Raw genomic sequence first — 19,519 nt, forward strand, 5'->3', positions numbered from 1 at the left:
CAGGTGTCTGATGTGCAGACACAGCAGTTATGAATGAGTGAAGCTGTGCAACAGCAGTGTGAACTGTATTTCTGATTTTTATTTTTATTTTTGTCCCTCCTAATCCAGGTAGGATTAGTCGTCGTACTTGATACTCTCTGCTCTCATGTGCTGATGCTGGCTTGGTTGGTCTTTTGGAGGTGCAGTTTTGCAGTAGCTACATGTCTGAAAAGCAATGCTGGAGCAAGGATACTACATTGATTTCCACGTAACGATGATTAGGCATTTCAGATACAGAACAGAAGGACCTTTTATTCTGCATTCAATTAACTAACATTAAAAAGGAGGAAAATAGGTGCTAAAAGCGAACCTTGACAAATAAAACTGTTGTATTGCATTAATGAAATGCTATTTAAAATGGTACTCATGAAGAAGCTTTATAGAAGGAATGAGGGATCTGAAACAAATTTTTCCCTTCAAAGCCTATGATTTATGCTCTGATAAAATTAGATTTTTAGTTAAAGGAATTTGCAGTCATTAAATGGTGCCCATGAAATAAGTCTCATTTATAACCATCTGCTTTATGGCTTCTGCAGAAAAGTATTCCTCAGGCAATGCATCCGAGAACTTTAGTGTCATTTTTATCAAAATAGTTTGGTTCTCTACTAGTAACACTATTAAAACCTCTATGTGATTTTTTTTTTTTTTCCTCCACTCGAGAGCAGTATCATATACTTCAGAGGAAGGGCGACTACTCCTTTTTGTGAAAAAGATTGCCCAAGTCAGAGCGTGCGGCATGGTGCTGTGCCTGTGGCCAGACTTGCCGGTAATGTCTCTTAGTGGTACATTAGATCACTAATAGAAAGGTCTTATGTTTCAGCATGCCCTCGAGGAGAAAAATTAGCATCATTTCTTCTTTTCTGTGCTACAGAAGAGAGAAATGATTGGGCTGAGGCAAACTAAGAAAAATGAGTCCTTGCCATAGCTTCACTTTCCGAGGGGGACAGAAACCACAGTTGTCCCTCTACCTGGAGCTGGTGCCTTTTTGTGGCTGCTCTTTAAGCCCTGCCACAGTTGCCAGGTATTTTTCCCATTTTTTTTTTTTGTGTACCGTCCTGAAATGCTGAGTGCTTTCAATGCTGTTGGTCTCCTCGTCATGGAAGAGGATGTTTTGGGGGATGCACCAGGTGCCGGTATTCTCCCAGGTAAGGTGAAGTGGTGACTTGCAGCCTGACCTCGTGTTCTTCTGTTGTGTTTCTGACAGGCTTGTCCTGTGAATCCCACATCTGTGTTTTGGGGTAGTTTACAGTCATTAGAACTTACAATAAGGAGAACAGGGTAAAAGGGGAACTCTGAAGACCTTTCTTTGTTTTTCACGATGTCTATCCAGTTCCTTTCATGGAAATACCAAAAGGGTATTTAATACAAGTGAGCTGACACTTGAAATTTTTTTTATAGAGTGTGAGTGTCTTTTTTTCTCTTTTGATCAATGTAGTATTTGTAATTAGTTTTAGTGTTTCTAAGCTGTTGAACTGCAGAGAATTCAAACAGCTTGTTAAAGTGAGGGACTCCGGGGAACTTTAAAAGTACTCTTTCCTTTTGCATATATTATGTGTACACAGGCTTAATGATAGGCTGTATCTAAATTTTTTTTTATCCTGTGCCCCACCTCTCAAACTAATATTTTGAAAAGCTGAGAGAGGTCCCTGGAGTGTGACTGTCTGCGCAGCTCAGAGCTTTGCTGCCTAAAGAGGATAAATGCTTTGAAGTCTGTACTAATCCCGAATGCCATTTGACACGTTTCTCAAGATCACTGAGGTAACATCCTACGGGGAATAATGACTTGGTATTTTTATAAGCAAATACCCATTTTTTTTATCTTTTTTTGTTTATCCCCTCAGACTTGGAGGGTGCTAAGGAGGCCATTTACGCTGTTCTGATCTGCCTTGGGTTTGGAGAAGGCTCTGGCTGAGGCGGCTTGGCGTCGCTGGCGGGCGCGAGGGGCTCCATTGCCTGTGTGATGGGTGGCAGGGATGAAGTGGGGCGATGGCGGGCCCGGGGGCGATGGCAGGCCTGCGGCCAGGGCAGCGAGCGCAGCTACAGCACCTGCAGATGTGAAACTCCTTGCTGAGTTACCTGGTGCTGTCTGAGGTACCGGGGTGAGGGAGGCAAGGCCTGCAGCAGTTAGCTGAGCGGGTACTGTTGTAACTTCCATAAGCTGAAATTTTTCCCTTTTGCTTATCTTCTCTCCCTTTGAAAAGCTCTGTATTATTTTTTTATCCTGTGCTCCAGTGGCAGCTTTCTGTATGTCCCGCTGCCCTGTGCCTGTGGAAGGGCCCTGTGGATACACCTCCTTAGATGTGTGCGTAGCGCTGCGCTTTACCTCCCTTTGTCTAAGCGTGGTCTGCAGGGAGGTACTTTTATTTTTTTAAAAAGTGAAAAAGTACAAATAAAACTACAATAAGCATCAGGTGGGCCGTGGGGAGGCCATGTGTTATTTTCCTATCAGAAGGAGGAGAAACAGAAACCTTTTTGTTGTTCTGTTCTCTGATAAACATCTGAGAACAGTGAGCGCTGAGGGGATGAAATGAAGTTAAGCAAGGCACATCTACAGGAGGAAAAACCTGCCTGAAGAGCTTTTGGTAGGGGTCTGGAGAGCTTGTGCCTGTTCCCGGTGTCCCTGCTGGGGATACTCTGGGGTCTTCCAGGTATAAATTCCGCACTCGGTGGGGTTAATCCTGCCTCGTCCAGCAGTGAGCTCTGCCCAGGTCAGTGTGGCTCTGGGCAAGGTGGTCTTCTAGAGTCCTCTGTGATTCTGCTATTTTGAATACTGGCTGCAAGAAGTAACTCAAGTGATGGTAGCTATAAGTATTTGTAATTAACCCATAAATAATGTTACTGCTTGGGATTAAATGTTTATTCCCGTGGAGCCTCACCATTGTTGTAAGTAGTGTTGTTTGGGAATGTGATACCCTTTGAGGCTTTATGCAATGTCTTTTTACAAGCGGTTTCTTTATTAGAGATAGTAGTGATGCTTTGCAAGAAATGGGGCAAATAATATAGGTGTGCAAACATTGAAATGAGCCTTCAGCTCAAAGCATGAGTAGTCTGGTTGTTTTGAAATCATTTGGGTATTTGAACAAGTGTCTGCTAAAAATAGCTGTAATGGCTCCTCCCGCCTCAACCCTAGATCCTTGGTATAGTAATAACAACCTCCTAGCTGCTCCCTTTGAACATCAATAGAGAAAACAATCCATTTTAAAGATATTGTGCTCTACCATGTAACTTATCACATAATGATGAATCATTTTAGGTGATATATTGATCCATTAAATATCTGTGGACAAACTGAAATGTATGCTTCTTATTACTCTTCGGTTATTGTGTAGAGCTTCGTAGATGCTTCTCTGGGACAATGGCTAATCTTTTTAGGGGTTTCTGTTTGTGTTGCCTTTGAACAATTATTTTTAAAAAAACACAATTTTTTTTCTTTTGCCTTATAGGACTCCAGAAGGCTTGAAGTTACAAGAAGAAAAGGTAGGGGAAAAAAACAACACTTTCATTTCAATGTGTGTGTTGGTGTTAAGTATTCTTGCAGTAACTTCTGAAAACAAACATGAGTTTACACACTCAAAAGTGTGTAGTGCTGTGGGATTAAAAAAAAGATTCCCTCCTAGCACTCCCCTGGCAGTTCTTAGTGTTGCAAATTGTAAATTATTCTATTTTTCCATGAAAAGTTGCTCTTACAGAACTGTATGATGGTGTTGTTGATGCAAGCCAAGTTTGTTTGGTGCTGGCAGAGGATCTAAACTCTGACCCTGGAGCAGTTCAGGGAGAAAAAGGTCCAGACAAGGCTTTCCATGTATCAGCACACTGCAAATCCACCCAAAGGTGCAGCAGTGTTAAATGTGTGTCATGGCAGTGCCCTGAGCTCAGATCCTGCTCTTGTAAACTCTTGTGTTAGTGACTAATTGGCTGCTGCCGAGAGTGGCCCTTTGATGGTTCCCAGCAGCTGGGTGAGAACCGTCCATCAAAGAGCTCATTCTGTTATCATTAATTTTGATTTTTGTTTAGCAGATGTTTTCCGGATTAGGCAGTTGCTTGCCTTGTGTCTTGTGAATGTGAAGCAGGTGGCACTCTCCTGCTCAACAGATTAACGTGTTCCCCTGTTCTGTTCCAGCACCTCCTTTAATTGCTTCAGGCATCCTGTATATTTGGAAGAGGTTGTAACTACTGCTGTTTTGCTGCTTAAATGAAAATGGTCATGTCCAAGGGTAACATGTCATAGAGTCTCCTTTTTGGGTTTTTTGTGGTTGTGTTTTTTTGGTTTTAGGTTGTGTTTTATTTTTGCTGTGAGGCTGATACAGCAGAGAGGCTTGTATAATATGTGGCTGTTGCTAAAAGTGAAATATATTTAACTCTGGTTTCTAGCATGTGTGGTCTGGCATGTGGTCAGATGTTTGCCACTCTTTGTGAAGAAATCCAGTTTTATTTGACTTCCCTTTATTGCAGACTGAGGAGGGCTCTTGGATGGCTCCAAGTTGCTTTGAGATGCAGAAGAGCATCTTGGCATCCTGGATGTGGAGGCATTTTGGTCACGCTCTAGCTATAGAGTTTGTGGTGCAGTTCGTTATTGACATGGAGACTGAATCTGGTCTTGTGAAAATGAACTTAATGAGGGAAACTTTGTGGAAGTACCTCTAGTCCCATTTCAGATATGATTTGGGTCTCAAGTTTCATTCCCAGTGAATGTAAGCAACACCTACAAGAACTTAAATATAGCGATTTTTGAAGGCAGGACTCAGTTTATAGATCATGTGGGTGTTTGGAAAATGTTACCTCAGAGCAATAACTGGATTTTGAGATCAATGCTTTTAGATACCAAATTTCCAGGCTCAGTTAGGCTGCTTTCTTACTGCCTTCACAGGATAGATTGGACTTCATTTCCATTTGGAGGGGTGCAACCATACCTTTTTTCAGAAATGCATTAAATATAATGAACTTCTCTGTCAGAAGACTTCTTAGATCCATGGATGGGGAGGAGAGAAGGGGATGATAGTTGGGGAGTTAAGGTCTGTAGATGAATTTGGCTTATGCCCAGCAATGCAATCGGTGAATAATCAAGAATGTCTGAAGAACTGCAAACTCCTCAGGAGTCAAGAAAATACTAACAAACATGGTAAATACATCTTGGTCACAAAAGCTTGTGGATTTGCAGAGCTACCCAGGGATTTTCAGCAGTGATTAAGTATCTTCCTCTCTGGAGTTAGTCCTCAATAGCGCCTTTAAAATAATTCTACAAAAGCCTCCTTCAGAAACCTCTTCAGTGTTAAAATGTGTGCAGAGCAGATACCACTCAGTGCTGGGGGAAAAAAAAATAAAAGGAGGTTCAAAATGTTTATGCACATGAAAGGATTTGTTATAAATTTTGTGATATGGTGTGATCTGATTTTAAGATTCAGGCCTTTTTTCCCTAAAACGGTAATTTTTGTGGATATTGGTTTTTACCTGAAGAAATTAGATAACTGGAAAATGTTTGAAGGTGGGGGTTTATGCTTGTTCCCTTCCCTTGGTTGGAAGACTTGGCTTTCTGTTGAAAAGTTGAAAAACTTTGAAACTTAAAAATATCTGACAGAAGCCACCACAAAGGTGAGAACTGCAGCAAACTTGCTCTGTGCCTGCTTTTATTATCCCATGCTCATGGATGAACCAGGATAATTAAAAAAGAGCTTTTGGTGGCTTGCACTTTTCAGAATTTTTCTTTTTCTTTTTTTTTTTTTTTTGGACAAAAGGTTTGAGTCCTTTAGATTGAAAGCAGGCACTTTTCTCTCAAAGGAAACAAAGCCTTGATTGTTGTCAATGTGAAAACACTTTCTTCCTTTTTGAGCTGTGGATGAGAGTAGTTAGACTGGGAGGCTTTTGGTTTCCAAAGTGTCAGGACTACATATGCTGGAGAAATTTTGAAGCTGCTCCAAAGCCTATTACAGTCGATGAATGGCTTTCCTTTGACTTCTGTGGGAGCTAGATCAACTATAATTACATGATCTTTTAATTGCTGTGGTACGGAGGGGAGATGCTTCCCTGACTGCAGCTGGCAGCCATCTTCCACCGTGATGTATGAAGACTGATTTCCTTATGAATTTAAACGGGAACGGCTGCAGATCCTGGGATGCCTAACTAGTGTTCAAAAATAACCCATTTTGACTAAAAATGATCTTTTAACCCCAAACCCCTCATTCTGGTAGTTGATTAGAAGCTGAAAGAATGTCTTCCTAAATTCAGTTTAGGCTCATGATGTTGAAATTTTGCTCTCAGTAGGTCATATGCTTGACTGTACTTTATATGAGCATAATGCAGATGGAATGGAAAACAGAATATGGTGTGAGGCGCCAGCTTTTGTGTTGTAGCTTTTAAAAAAAGAACAAAACCACAAACTCGAGAACTCAGCATGTGGTAAACAAGACAGGATTTGAATATGGTCGCTTTATATTGCTCTTTTAAACTAAGATCGTTGCTCTTTTAAACTAAGATCGTTGCTCTTTTAAACTAAGATCGTTGCTCTTTTAAACTAAGATCGTTGCTCTTTTAAACTAAGATCGGGGGGCAAGTTAGAGCAGGCAAACCTTTTTCCACTTATCCAGTCTTCTCTCTTTTTTACCATTTCTATCTAAAGACTTTTCCATTGTTTATGCCATATGTTTATATATGGTTTCAAGTGTGAGCATTGTTGCTAGTTTCTATGCACTACCTTCCCATAGTGCACAGGAAAGGGAAACTCAGCAAAAATGTTAACAGCCTGCACATTTCCATCCGCTGCTCAGGACAGTGAAATAGTGCTGGAGAGCAGATGGGGAAGTGCAAAACGGGAGTAGGGATCTGGGAAAAGCAGCAGTTTGTTCAGATCAGGTGGACACAACAGGCATTTAGTGAAAAAGAATAAGAATAGCATGCAGCAGAAAACTGGGAGACTAAAGGCCTTTATGGTAAACTGGAAGAAGCACTGGACCAAGCTCTGACGGTAACACAAGCATTTGGCTTGACAGTGGTAGGGCTTAATTTTCAAGATCAGTGAGTTTTCACTGTGTAATGGGTGTAGCTGAATGTGATACTTATCTGTTGCTGTAAATTAGACCACACAACTTACATATGTAAGAGCCATATACATTCGCATCCATCAAATTCCCCATGTCTAGCAGGACAGGGCCTCTAGTGGTTTCCCCAAGTATCTTAGTTGCAAGATCGCAGGAACCAATTCTGCAACTTCTGGTGCTGACAAGTGCTCCTACTCCTGTTGTCAATGTGGGGCTAAAGGATGCTGAGTCCTAGGATAAATTGTCTGCTGAGTATAACTCTATGCCTAAGTGTATGTATAGTCACATAAAGCATAAAGAGCCAGATCCTTGGTAGATGCAAATGAGCAAAGCCATGCTGAATTTAATGGACCGCCTTTTGCTTTTTACTAGCTGAGGATCTAGCCCAAGCACTTAAAACTTTTAATTTGTTTTTATGTTGCTTGCAATCATCCATTCAACAAATTAGTGTCAAAAGATGCTTTTGAAACCATTCAGCCAAGAAATGTTGAAGCAGATTGCTTCCACTCTGTTTGACCATATAATCTTATTAAATGAGATGCAACTCCAGATGTAGTCAGACAGATGACATCATGCTACTGTAAAGATATGAACTTTAACTAGTTGTTTTGGATTAAAAGGCTGAAACCTGTCTGGAGTATTCACAAGCTCTGTATTGTGGATGTCCTGTTTGTATTTATATTTACTAAGCATACACAATCCTCATTGTGTTTCCTAATCACAGTGAGGAGCTATATTCTATAGCACACCTTGAGCTTTCCCAGGTTGCTGTAGGTTTATTGAAAAATCTCTGGGTCTGCATCAGTTAGCACTGGCAAAGGATCCAGCAAACAGCTTAAGAAATACTTGATTACTTGCCACTTGACATCAGTTCTTACGTCCTAGATGAAAAACTGACTTGGTTATAAAACAGTAAATGCCCTTTAGAAATTCTATTCACTTCATCCTTTCTGTTTGCTCATTTCAAATTTTCACCTAGCCATGGAAGATGAAAGGCGCTCAAAACTTGGCAGGAATGGCAAGTTTTTCTCCTTAAAGCCTTCATGAACACAATGAAGTGATCAACTGTAATTAGTTTTGTAGTAAATCACTTACTAATTTCCTATCCTGTTGTTTTTGTCCTATTGCTTGAGTCCAAGAAATCTGGTTTTGTTCCTTGTCACCTGGTCAAAATCCACCAAAAATCAGTAGCTGTGTCAGTGTTGCTCTTCAGAAGCAGCTGTACCTCCTGGATCTTGGTTGTCTGGCTATCCTAGTGACATCCAGAATATATGATAAATATATATATGTATATGCTATGTATGTGTAGAGTTGGATGTTCAGAAACCCACTGGCTGTATCTTCAGGACTTGTCTCAACTGCAGAGGACAGGTTTCACATTAACAATACCTGTTTTCTAGGATCACAAGTAGGAATATTTTTCTGTATTTTATACCGATTTTAACAATCACTTAGTCTTCACTTCAAATAAAGGTTCATGTCTCTGTCTATCTCTGCTACCTTGTTTTCATAGAAATTACCTCTGTTTTTTCAGGGCACATGTTGTCAGTGAATGGCCATCTGTTACCTGGGGAAGGATGTTTGACTGGGTCAGAATATTATTCTGATGTTTACCTCCTGTTTTCCTAAGTTTGGGAAACTGCAGTTTCTCGAGTGGGATGAGGTACAAAAAATGCTGAATATTATTCTTCAAATACATGATGCAGCAGGGATGCCTAGTTTTGTAATGTTGGCAGGGAATTAGGTAGAAATAAGGTAAATGCCCAAGGCAGCATTTAGCTTGGATTTTAATTTAGAGCCAGGCTAACCCAAACTGGGGAGGGGAGAAGGGGCAAAATTGTTTGCTCCCACGTATCTGCCAGCAGCGATGTCTAATGGTAACTTGGCATTTCTGTGGTTCTCTGTGACCAGAGTTAACAGAGGGAGTAAAACCATGCCGGCGGAAGAACTCCGAATAATCAGCTGATTAGCCGGTGTTGGGCACAGTAGTAAATTGAACAGTAATGCAGATACTCCTAGACAGTGTTACTTAGGTGCTGGTATTGCACACGTGTGTATGGGACTCTGGACAAGGAGGAGTAGCTGCAAACACTGAACAGTGAATTGCAACTTAACCAGGGAGTTTATAATCTGTTTTCTAAACCAAACAGTGCTGGTCCTAGTAGTAATGTTTGGCTTCCAAATGACTGTTTGTTCATTTAGATGGATTATATCTGAAAATGTGAATGCTGCCCAGCTTTGCCAGTAGGCATAGAAAACCCATAGAAAGCCCAGCTCTCTTGCTGCTGGAAGCAGTATGGCTTTGCAGACTTAAAGCTCCTGTAAATTCATACATTGGCTCCTGTAGTCAAGTACTTTGGGGCAAGAGGAATGAATTCTGTTCATGGCAGAATGGACATGAATGTTGAGTAAGTAAATATAATACTATGTGGCTTTGCTAGAGCAGCAGATTGATGGACCCAAAGGAATTGAAGTGAAAACTTCTTGAGAGCAGGAAACCAGGCAGCTGTTACCAGCAGCAAGTGGGAGGAACAAGCTTGTAGGCAATGGCTTACAATGTAGGAAATGGCCAGACTTCAGTTCCCTGGGTGGGGAGTAGGAGAAGATGGGGATGAGCCAGAAAACTACAAAACTTTGTGAGGATTTACAGGGAGATGCAAAATACATCTGTGTATTCCATACTACCGTACTTCATAAATAAGTATCCCCAATGCAGAGTGCTGAGGCTGGATGTGCCTGGAGGCATCTCTTTCCATCTGAAAGCAGAATGAACTGTGCTGATTTGGCAGCTGAATAAGCTACTGGTGCTGGCTGCCACACTGTGCTGCCCACTGCAGCCCTGCCTGGCCATGCCCCGCCTTTAAAGAAGTCCTAGTTCCTTATCAGCATGTGAAGAACAGCTGGAGACCAGTCAAATTTGATTTCTGGGCACACAAAAGGAAGTTACAAAAAAATACCCAGGGTGCTGCCATTGATTGCGTTCCTTGAATTTAGTACCTGTGGGTAGATGCTGCACAGCCGTATCAGATCCCAAAACCAGATAGAGAGAAATGCGAAACTGAGTCAGCTCCACCACAGGATAGCGGAAGATGCTAGAGTTGTCTCTGTGATGTTCATTTACAGCAGATAACGTGGGGCATGAAACCTTGCAGTGACCTGCAGCAATAAAATAGCCTTACCTGCTGGCACGGTCCAGAAGGCTCCTTGAACTATTTTGTATCTAGGAAACTTGAATCACATGAGATGTTTAGAGTTTTTCACAACTGATTACACCACACATAAATTGCTGACTTAAAGCTTGTGACCAAAACACACACCTTGAAGCCAGCTTCATCAACCCAGCTTCTCGGAGCAGTTAACAGCAAGGCAGAGTTTTATGGAACAAACTTTTTGCTTCAGGCTATGCAAGAATTTTAAGTTAGAAGCATGTGGGGAAAAAAAAATACAGCTGTGTTGAGGGAGGCAGTGGGCAGCATGTAGGGCCAACCTAGAAGGTAATTTCCTCCTGCTCATCAGTTGATGTTATTTGGAAACTTTGAAAGATAGATTAGCATATTTGCTGGAGTTAAAAAGTGAGGGGCTTTTCTGGTGCATGCCAAGCACTGTGCCTCTCGGGGTGCTTCTGGCAGTGTCTGCCCTATGCCTGTGTCACCCACTGTGGCATGGCAGGGGCATCCTCTATGCTTTCAGGGAGGATAACAGTCCCAATAGGTCATGGTGCTGTGCTGGTGGTGCTGCCTGCTGCCAGCCCCTGTCTGAGATGGATGACCTCCTCACCAACTTGAATGCCAAGTTTTGATGAAAGCTTAATAGGGAGATTAGTTTTATTCCACAGGACAGTGTCTCCCTCTTCTTTTCACTTCTCCCTCTAATCTCTCTGTGCTCCACAGCCTGTAAATTACCTGTCTTTCCCCAGAAGATAACCACTTTAACATTTTCCCCATCCCTAACATCCCCTCACTCAGCAAGCTTCTCTGCTTTTTTTAGCTAAACTGGGCAGTCTTTTAAAAGATACCCCTTTGTCCTACAAACCTTGTCTTGGCTGCATATTCACCCCTCTACAAAGCACTTATCTCCAGCAGACCCAGAGCAGTCAAGCAAGACTGGTTTGCACTGGTCTTTTAAGACAAACTGTCTTTAAAAATAAGAGAAGGATAGATTTTCAGACAAATGGGCTTTTGTTGACTTAAGCATCCTTAGGAGCAGCCAGGTTGAAATTCAAAGTGAGATTAGAAATCATGTTGGCCACCGTTCCGAGTGGTGCATTGCTATTTGTATGAAATACTACTTTTTCTGTTCAGGCACATAATTCTGCTGAAATACTGTTGTTACACAGAGCACTGCATGATGTGGAAGCCCCTCTCGTATGGAGAGGGCATATGCTGCTTGCACATAATATTAAAAGGTGCAAATGCAATGGACACCCTGAGTTTCAGACCAGCTGTAAGATAAATTCTTTGTAAGGTTTGAGTAAAAATCTGGCAGCAGATGTTTCAGATAATGGCAGTATAATGCAATATGCAAATATTCTCCAACAAGTCAGTTTATCTAGCATGTCTCAGAAATTAGCAGAATAAGTAACTCTGAGCCAGAAAACCCAAAGTCCAGGATCACTTGTAGGCTCATCAGATTTTTGAGTTGCATGCTGCTAGTCTACTTAATTTGTAAGGGCATGGTATATTTTCAATTACAGACTTATTAGGTTTTAACATGCCATGTCTTCCTGAACTGAGCTTTAACTATCAGGCAGAGCAATTAGGTTAATATTTTCAGAGCTTCAACTCACTGCCCAGATATGAGATAAAATAAGACAGAAGTTGCCCTCTTCATGCTCTCTTAGTTCAGGCACTTATAACCAGGTGGCTGTGGCCTCTACCTGTGGCAGACGCAGCGTGTGGAGCTGTCGGCCTGGATTAGCCCAGCTGGAGCATTGTGGTTTATGGCAAGGGAGGCTCTAATGGTGCTTCTGCTGCAGGTGCCTCACTTTGCCAGGGCAGCGGCGAGGCAAGCATCAGTGGTCCTTGCAATGGGTCTGTTATCTTCTTCCACCACATCCAGTTCTCACCAGACCCTGCAGGATGTGGAGAACAAACTGGTCAGGTGGTTGGTGCCATAGCTGCATCCCCGGCTGCTGCCTTAACAAATGCTCTGCTTTAATTTGTGGTTTTCCGGGGGGCTCTGCTTTGTTTGTAAACGTTCCCTCTGGACTTTACATCTCAGCAGCTAGTATGTGGCAGTCTAGTTTTTTAAGAAGAACTTAGGAGCCTGTAAAATGCTCCCGTTGTTCATGGTGTTTGGGAAAGAAGAATCTACTGTGTATGAGGTAATGCAATTACTTTTCTAAAGGAGTTTTTATTATGCACCTAACTGTGCATTTACTGTACTTGATAGACCAAAATAAAACCAGAAGAGAATGAATAAGCCATTTTGGTCCATTGGGTAAATAAAACAGCTAAAGGATTTATAAAAATGTATTTAGTCAGCAGAGCTGATTGGCGACTCTGCAACTGCTCAAATGTCTTAAGTAATCCAAGTTTAAAAGCCTTCCATAAATAATTCCTTGTTAGTTACATATCCGTGCTATGCTGCTTGCTTGTTGTGTTTGATGAGATCTTTTGAAGAATATTAGCGAAGTTTGTTGTTTTGTATATAACAGAAGATGGGCACTAAGTGTGTTTATGAAGTAGCATGAGTGAGCCTCATGTCTTGTCCCCTTCTCCTCCTTTCCATCCTTGCCTCTTCCTCGCAGGTGGCATGTTGTTTTGTCACTCTTTACTCTTCCAGTTTTGGTGACATTACAATTTGTCTTATTTCTGCTTAACTCCTAAATTCTGTCTGCTAAATTGGTCCCAAAGATGTGACAATCAGTAGGTCTGAATCTCAGCCCAGCTGCTTTTTCTATGTGAGTGTATAACCATTTGACACATATTATGAAACTCATCTAGGAACATGTGTTACCAGAATGAAATGAGTATGTGTGAAAAGTGATTCTGGACCTACAGGATGTATAGAATTCAAAGCCTTTTCCTTCCAAAGGCTTAAGTTGGATTCTGGCTTTTAAATTTGTTCAGCATATTGGTCCAGTTCTGTTGAGGTTATCAGTAAGTTCCTGCGGTTTGTTGTGTGCAGTAGTTGGTGCAAAGGCCACAGCTGAAATCCACCTTGTGCAGCCAGCAGATAATAGCATAAAGTTATGCTCTTGCTTGGAAAACAAAAGGTACAACAAAAAAAGTGCTGTGTTTTCCATGTGTAGAATTGGAAGTTTTTCAAAATGTCACTTCTCACAAGATTTCAATTTAGTTTCTCATTGCTACTGCGAAGCAGGTGACAATGGCATGCAGTGCCCTTCTATGTGCTTTGCTTCTCCCATTGAAATTCTATGATGTGAATTGCCTATAATACAATTTTTTTTTACTTTTCGTATTTGAATGTTTTAAAGAATAACTTCTCTGTCACTTAAGTTAGATATTATTTTTTTATTATCCTTTCTAGGTTTTGTGTTTTGTTTTCCATGGTATTTTTTCTTCTTTAACCATATTTTCCCAAAATTGTTTCTTTTCCTGAAATTATATGATAGTCATATTTAGTTTTTAACTCTTATTGCCCGTTAAATGCAGAAGTTCATCAACTGCTTTTAGCAGAATCAACATTATGGCAACCCTTATTCCCTGGGAATAGCGTCAGTGAAGCCAGAAATTGGAAGCAGCCCTATGCAGCTTCTCAGCTGTTATCAACACGTCCAGCACTGGCACCCGTGTCAATGAGGGATGATCCATTGCCAGACACGTCTGTAAGGAAAAAAAACAGTTTGTGAAAACAGAGGTTGTTGCAATTAGAGCAGATGTACCACTGAGCATGCAAAGTGACCGTTTCTGCACCCTGAGATGCTGGTGGGACTTGCCTAGCGTGCAGGAGTCGGGATGTGGGCTGTGTCTCAACACTGATCAACAATGACATAACTATGTGACCCATAGAAAACCTTAATAAATGAAAAACTGTATTCTCCTAACTGTGTAATAACACTTTAAACAGTGAACCTCATCAGCAGCCAATAACTGAGCTAAATTAATGGATGAGCCCAGGACTGGTTCTGTTGGAGCTCATGGCCTCTGCTCTGTACATGCTGCTCAGGATGGCTGGACCAGTGTGCTGGCTTCCTGATGCTGGGAGCTGGAGCGAGCAGCCAGAGTCCCAGAGAAGCTGGAGAGGAGGCTTGTACCATTCTTGTAAAAACAAGGTTATTTTTGCCATCGTGACAGTGAACTGGACAGCCTGGGCTGCAAAATGTGTACTGGATATAGGGCTGTCACAGCTTACAGTGGTCTGTCGGTCCTAAAACCAGTAAGGAGCAACTCCTGACTGGCGTAGGGCGTAGGATGGGGAATAAGTCAAAGCCCTTACAACAACATTAAATTATCCTGGAAGCCCTGACTGCTCCTCAATACTATGAGGCATCTTAGAGGGAAATGGAGGTAGCAGTAAAGGAGCAGAGACAGCAGAAATCCCTCTCTTTTCCTTTAGAAATATAATAAACACTTCTCATATTTGGAGGTTCACTTTTGGATGACACCTCTAAATATATTCAAAACAGGTCAGCTGCATTAGAGGCATTTGCTAAGTGAGTGTTTTCAGTAAGTCACAGAGGTTGCAATTATCACTGGAACGTCCTAATGCATCTCTAGGAAGTGGAGATGCTAGCGAGGTAATCAAGCTTTGAGTGAACTTCAAAAAAACTTCTGTTTGAATGTGAGACAATGCTGAAAATGACTCTACCACCTTCTAATGTTCACCCAATGTAAATAACATCACCAGAACAAATCTTCTGATCTGTATCAGGCATTGCAATTTTCTCTTCAAAGGAAGTGTGTTCATCAGGGCTTGTTTATTATAGCTGAGCTGTATTCCCTCTGATTAGATGACCCCATCATCTTCCAGACATCTTTAGCTGAGCACCTTGTAGTATTTTAAAAGAGAAATAATAATTACAGCCTTCTGTCTTTTCTTTTACCCTTCTACCTTTGCAGCAGGCAGAAGCTCTAATGTGATTATTTCACAAGATGATGTTTGTTCACTGGAGGGTGAGAGACTGGTCTCGTCGTGCGAACAGCGCTGCAGGCCTTGCCCGGATGCCTGCGCACAAACATGGACTTTTTCTGTGTTTTTTCTCTGTTTTGGGGAGCCTGAGGGATTATCTTTAGTTTGATATCACAGCAATTCATAGTGGGAATGACATAACCGAAGCACATTTTATTGTATTCATTTAACAATAGGAACATAATGAAAATCATTAAAAGTATCCAATTTATTTTTCTTTGCATGGAGAAACTAATATTGACTCAGTGCCCTAATGGTGGCATTTCCATTTTACTTCCCTGGTTTTGTAGCAATAATTTTCAGACCTTCCTTAAACCAAACCTGATGTTCATTCTTTCAATGTATTCCCACGGGACAGCAGGATTTCTGTCAAAACAGCAATACAATTCCTTTCAAGGGGCTAACGGGAAGCAGGGCAGAGAGGGGCAGTGGGGCTCCACGCGTGCGTGCCCCCGTTGCTGATGGGCTGATCAGCAAGCGACTGATGTTAGCGGTGCGCTCCGGGGAGCGGCAGCTCTAGCGGGAGAGTCATTAATATCCAGCAAATCTGTCAGTGGGAGCTAAGCATAGTGCACTTATTTAATTTAGACATTAAATCTTTTTCTTAGCGCTAACAAACGCTCCTTTGCTAGCTTAAAATTCTCCTCTGCAGCTTTGGAGACAGAGCTTTTGTCTGCGGATCTGCCCTTTTGGGAAGGCTGTAAGGAGGTGGTGGCTCCTCGAGAGCTCTCCTGAAGCCCTGCTGACTGGTGCTGGCTGTTTGCTGCTGGGGCGAGGGGAAGGGACTGTGTGCCCTTCATGGCTCCAACAGCTTTTGGTTGTGAAGTAGTTAAACGTACTTGGTCAGAACTGCTCTGTTGAGTTTGCTTGATTGCTTGGTTTTTTTCAGTTGCAACTGGCCCCCAACTAGACGTTTTTAGCTCACCCTTGCAAAATCCCATCTGCAGTGTGTAAAGAGGCACCCTGTAGCTTTGCTTACCGCTAAAGTCCGTATAAGCAAGAATAAGATGAACTAATAGAGCTAATAGTTACTGAAAACTGGGACTTGTGCTGACTTAAATGCAACAAAGTTTTTTGTTGTTTTTTTTTTTTATATTTATTTATTTTTTTAATTTCTGGTGAGAAGGGATGAGTTTAGATTTTGCTTCATGAACAGAGCTGAAGCTAAGCATTGTCTAGATCCATAGTGAAACAAATTCCTCACCATTTGATGCTAGACGTGCTGCTGTAAAAAAATGTGCTATTTTCCCCAAATGCCACCTATGTTAGTATTTCATTTTAATTACTGGAAAGATTGCTGGAGCCACCACCGTTTCCCTTCAGGCATGCTGTATGGCAAAAAGAAGATCTGAGGGTTTTGAGGAATATGCCCATCAGCTACTAGGAAAGTTCTCTAAAGCCAAAGGGTTGGGTTCCATTTAACAAGACTCAGTCCTTGGAACAAACGCACAAACTTTCTTTTTTCAAGTTCAGATAGAAATCTGTTTTCTATGTGGGTTATTTATCAGGCACTAGAATATGAAAGTCAAGGTTTGTAGGGAGAAGTAATATCTTTTATTAGGCAAACTGAGATAGAAGGAAATCTGTGAAGCTGTTGAACACAGGAGCTGTTCGTCAGGTCTAGAATGTTAATGGCAATTGTCAGATACCAGATTCACTGCCTTTATTCTTGAACAGAATTGCTGATTTTAAAGTTACTATAAACACAGTCTTTCTACTTGCTATCAAAATCTAATGATGTATGTTTGCCAGCTATTATGATAAAAATGGCTTTCAGGTCTCCCATCCTTATCTCCCTTGTCTGTTTGTGTTTTTTTTTTTTTTTTTAAATCTTTCCTTTTTGGATGAAAAACAATAAAGATAACTTTGGTGGAGAGTGTTTAATGTGATGACAACTGACTGTAGGACTTCAGATAAGACTGATGTGGCAGCAAAAAGCTTTTGGGGGGTACACTGTAATGGTGGGAGATCAGTGGAGTTTGAGACAGGCACATTTCTGCTTTCTACTCGATATTTTAGAATGTGGACTTGATACTTTGGAATTTTCTTTTTGCTGGTGGCATGGATGGGGCCACACTGCTGTGGGTGACCTCTAGGGTCAAGCTATAAGTTTATACATTTGTCTCGAGTGTGAGGCCAGGGTTCACGTCCGTCTGTGGGTGACGTGTGCCATACGGAGCACCGAGTGCTGGTGATTTCTCGGTGTGGTATGGAATGGGACTGTTCCGTGCATGGGTGCCAGCGTGGGGGCTGCAGCTGAGCGACCACTGTGTAGCGCAATCTCTGAATTAGCTGTCTGGGGTATTATTTCACCTCAAGTTAGATCTCACCTGAGAAGTTAGGTTGTTAAAAATGAAAAGTCACGGAGCAGATATTCAGACCAGAATACGTTTGTCAGGGTGTGAGGCTGCATTCACAGATCCCAGCTCTTTGCCTGCAGATGTGGTGTGTGCAGCCAAGCTGGCTGGCGCTGCCAGCTGACACCACACTCCGAGTGTTTTAATGGCAATTTTCTGCTTGTTTCTTGTCCTGAGACCTCATTCAGGATTTAATAGGAATTAACTATGATAGAAGAAGTTAAAAAGTAATAATTACTTCTTCAGTCGTGCTCTTGTGTATTTTTTCCCTGAAGATTTTCTTCTACATCCTCTGATGGGGGAAAAAAGCACAGGAAAACATGCTTCACTGGAGTGCAAACATAATCAAAGCTGGTATGATTTCTGAGATAAAATCAGCTTAAAACTAATTATTGTAATATTTAACTTCATAATACGATCATAAATTTCAGTCTCATGTAATCTGATAGTCACGAGGTACATTTTTCCTTATAGAGATGTAAAGAATCCTTTAGGTCTCTGTTAAGACTTAGTTTGTCACTGCCTGCCAGTGGCAGTCTGTTGTCATTGCTGATCCAACCCTATTGACTCTGAGCTCTAAATAATTAAAATTGTGTGCATCTATTAAGAAAAAAGGAAAGAATCATAAGTAGCAGAATATCCTCCAAAACTGGAGTGTAGCTTTTAGTATTTTTCCCTATAAAGGGGGTCACTTAGTTTGCAAGAAAGACGTAAGCTTCCACAGGGAGACAGGCTGGTATTGGAGTTGCACTCCCACAATTATTTGTGTAACTGTGTAATTACTTGTCTGAGGAAAGTGGTGTTTTTTGGGGGGGGTTGCGGTGTTTGGGTGTTTTGTTTTTTTTTTTATGATGTGAGAAAGCTCTTCTCCCTAGGTGGGACTAATCTGTAGCATGCTTGTAGTGTATCTGCTGGAGGAGGAAAATGCCTAGAAAGGAGCTTCTGCTACCATTTCATGCTGTTGTTTGTAATTTATTTTTAAGATTAGCAGTACAGCAAAGGGGCTGATAGGCTGAAGGCCATGAGCCGTGACTCGTCCCTGGAATGCCGTGTCTTTCTAAAGCTTTTGTGGGAGCAAACCAAAATACCATGAATTAGACCCCATTGGTGCCTGAGAGGCTCCATATATTCTGGTACTTCCAGCAGCAGAAGCAAAGAAGGTATTTATGGGAGTGGTTAAAAATACTCCTATTGATTCCTGGAGCTTTATTAGGCTGAGTGATTTGGTACACTTTACTTTCTCTGTGTGCAAACCTCATTCGGTTGCTATTTTGTGCTTTGTTGTGATTTCAGTGAAGCAAGTTTAAAAGGAAAGTAGAATCAATTGATCTAATAGAAGTTGTAAGTGGAAAAATGGCCATTGCTTTGGAAATGGCAGCGACAAGATGCAGGCTCCTCCAGGATGCTGGTGCCCCAACACTTTGTTCTGTATCAGCACTACTTGTGCTGCATGTATGGATTTACTGGATTTGTGTTAGTTATTTCATCGATAAGTTGCTTTGCTTTGGCAAGTCAGGCTGTAACCAATAAGTAAACTCTGTTGTTTGGTCTTAATGGATTTGGAGGCTCGAAGATGTATGTTGACTATTATGAGCCTGAATACCTAGAGCTGAGTGTCTCGCCTTCAGAAATGATTTAACTCCTATTCATACAATTTTGAAAATAATGGGAATTAAAAGGAATTTCTTGTACTTTTATGTTGACTACATAGATGTTCTCAGATAATTTCAGTGTTTTATATTGAATGTTGTAGTTTTACTTGTGTTTTTATTTGTGTTTTGTTGTGGTTTTTACCCTAAAAGCCACTGTATTATCTTAATCACAGCAAGTAACCTTTCTTTTTTTCATGTGTGAAATGGGGATGACACTAAGTAAACTTAGTAACATTGTGTGGGGTGGTTGAAGTATTTTGGTATCTTTAAAATAAGGCTGTTAAAGAAAGTGTGCGTGTGTGCTGGTGATATGCTTTGCTCTGGCAGGCAGCAGCTTTCTGCCCGG

General features: G+C 41.4%; 1 protein-coding gene across 4 annotated transcripts in view; it reads left to right on the forward strand.

Moving 5' to 3' along the window:
* The window catches only part of FSTL4 (follistatin like 4), a 236,482-nt gene that overhangs the window by 15,003 nt on the left and 201,960 nt on the right, over nucleotides 1-19,519 (forward strand). For all 4 annotated transcript variants that reach the window (XM_080400455.1, XM_080400452.1, XM_080400454.1 and 1 more), the window contains exon 3: nucleotides 3,483-3,516. In XM_080400455.1, the coding sequence (XP_080256581.1) occupies nucleotides 3,483-3,516 (34 nt within the window). The remainder of the gene's footprint in view (nucleotides 1-3,482; nucleotides 3,517-19,519) is intronic.

Source organism: Falco punctatus (genome assembly GCF_963210335.1).
Source record: "Falco punctatus genome assembly, chromosome: 8".
Lineage (NCBI taxonomy): Eukaryota > Metazoa > Chordata > Aves > Falconiformes > Falconidae > Falco > Falco punctatus.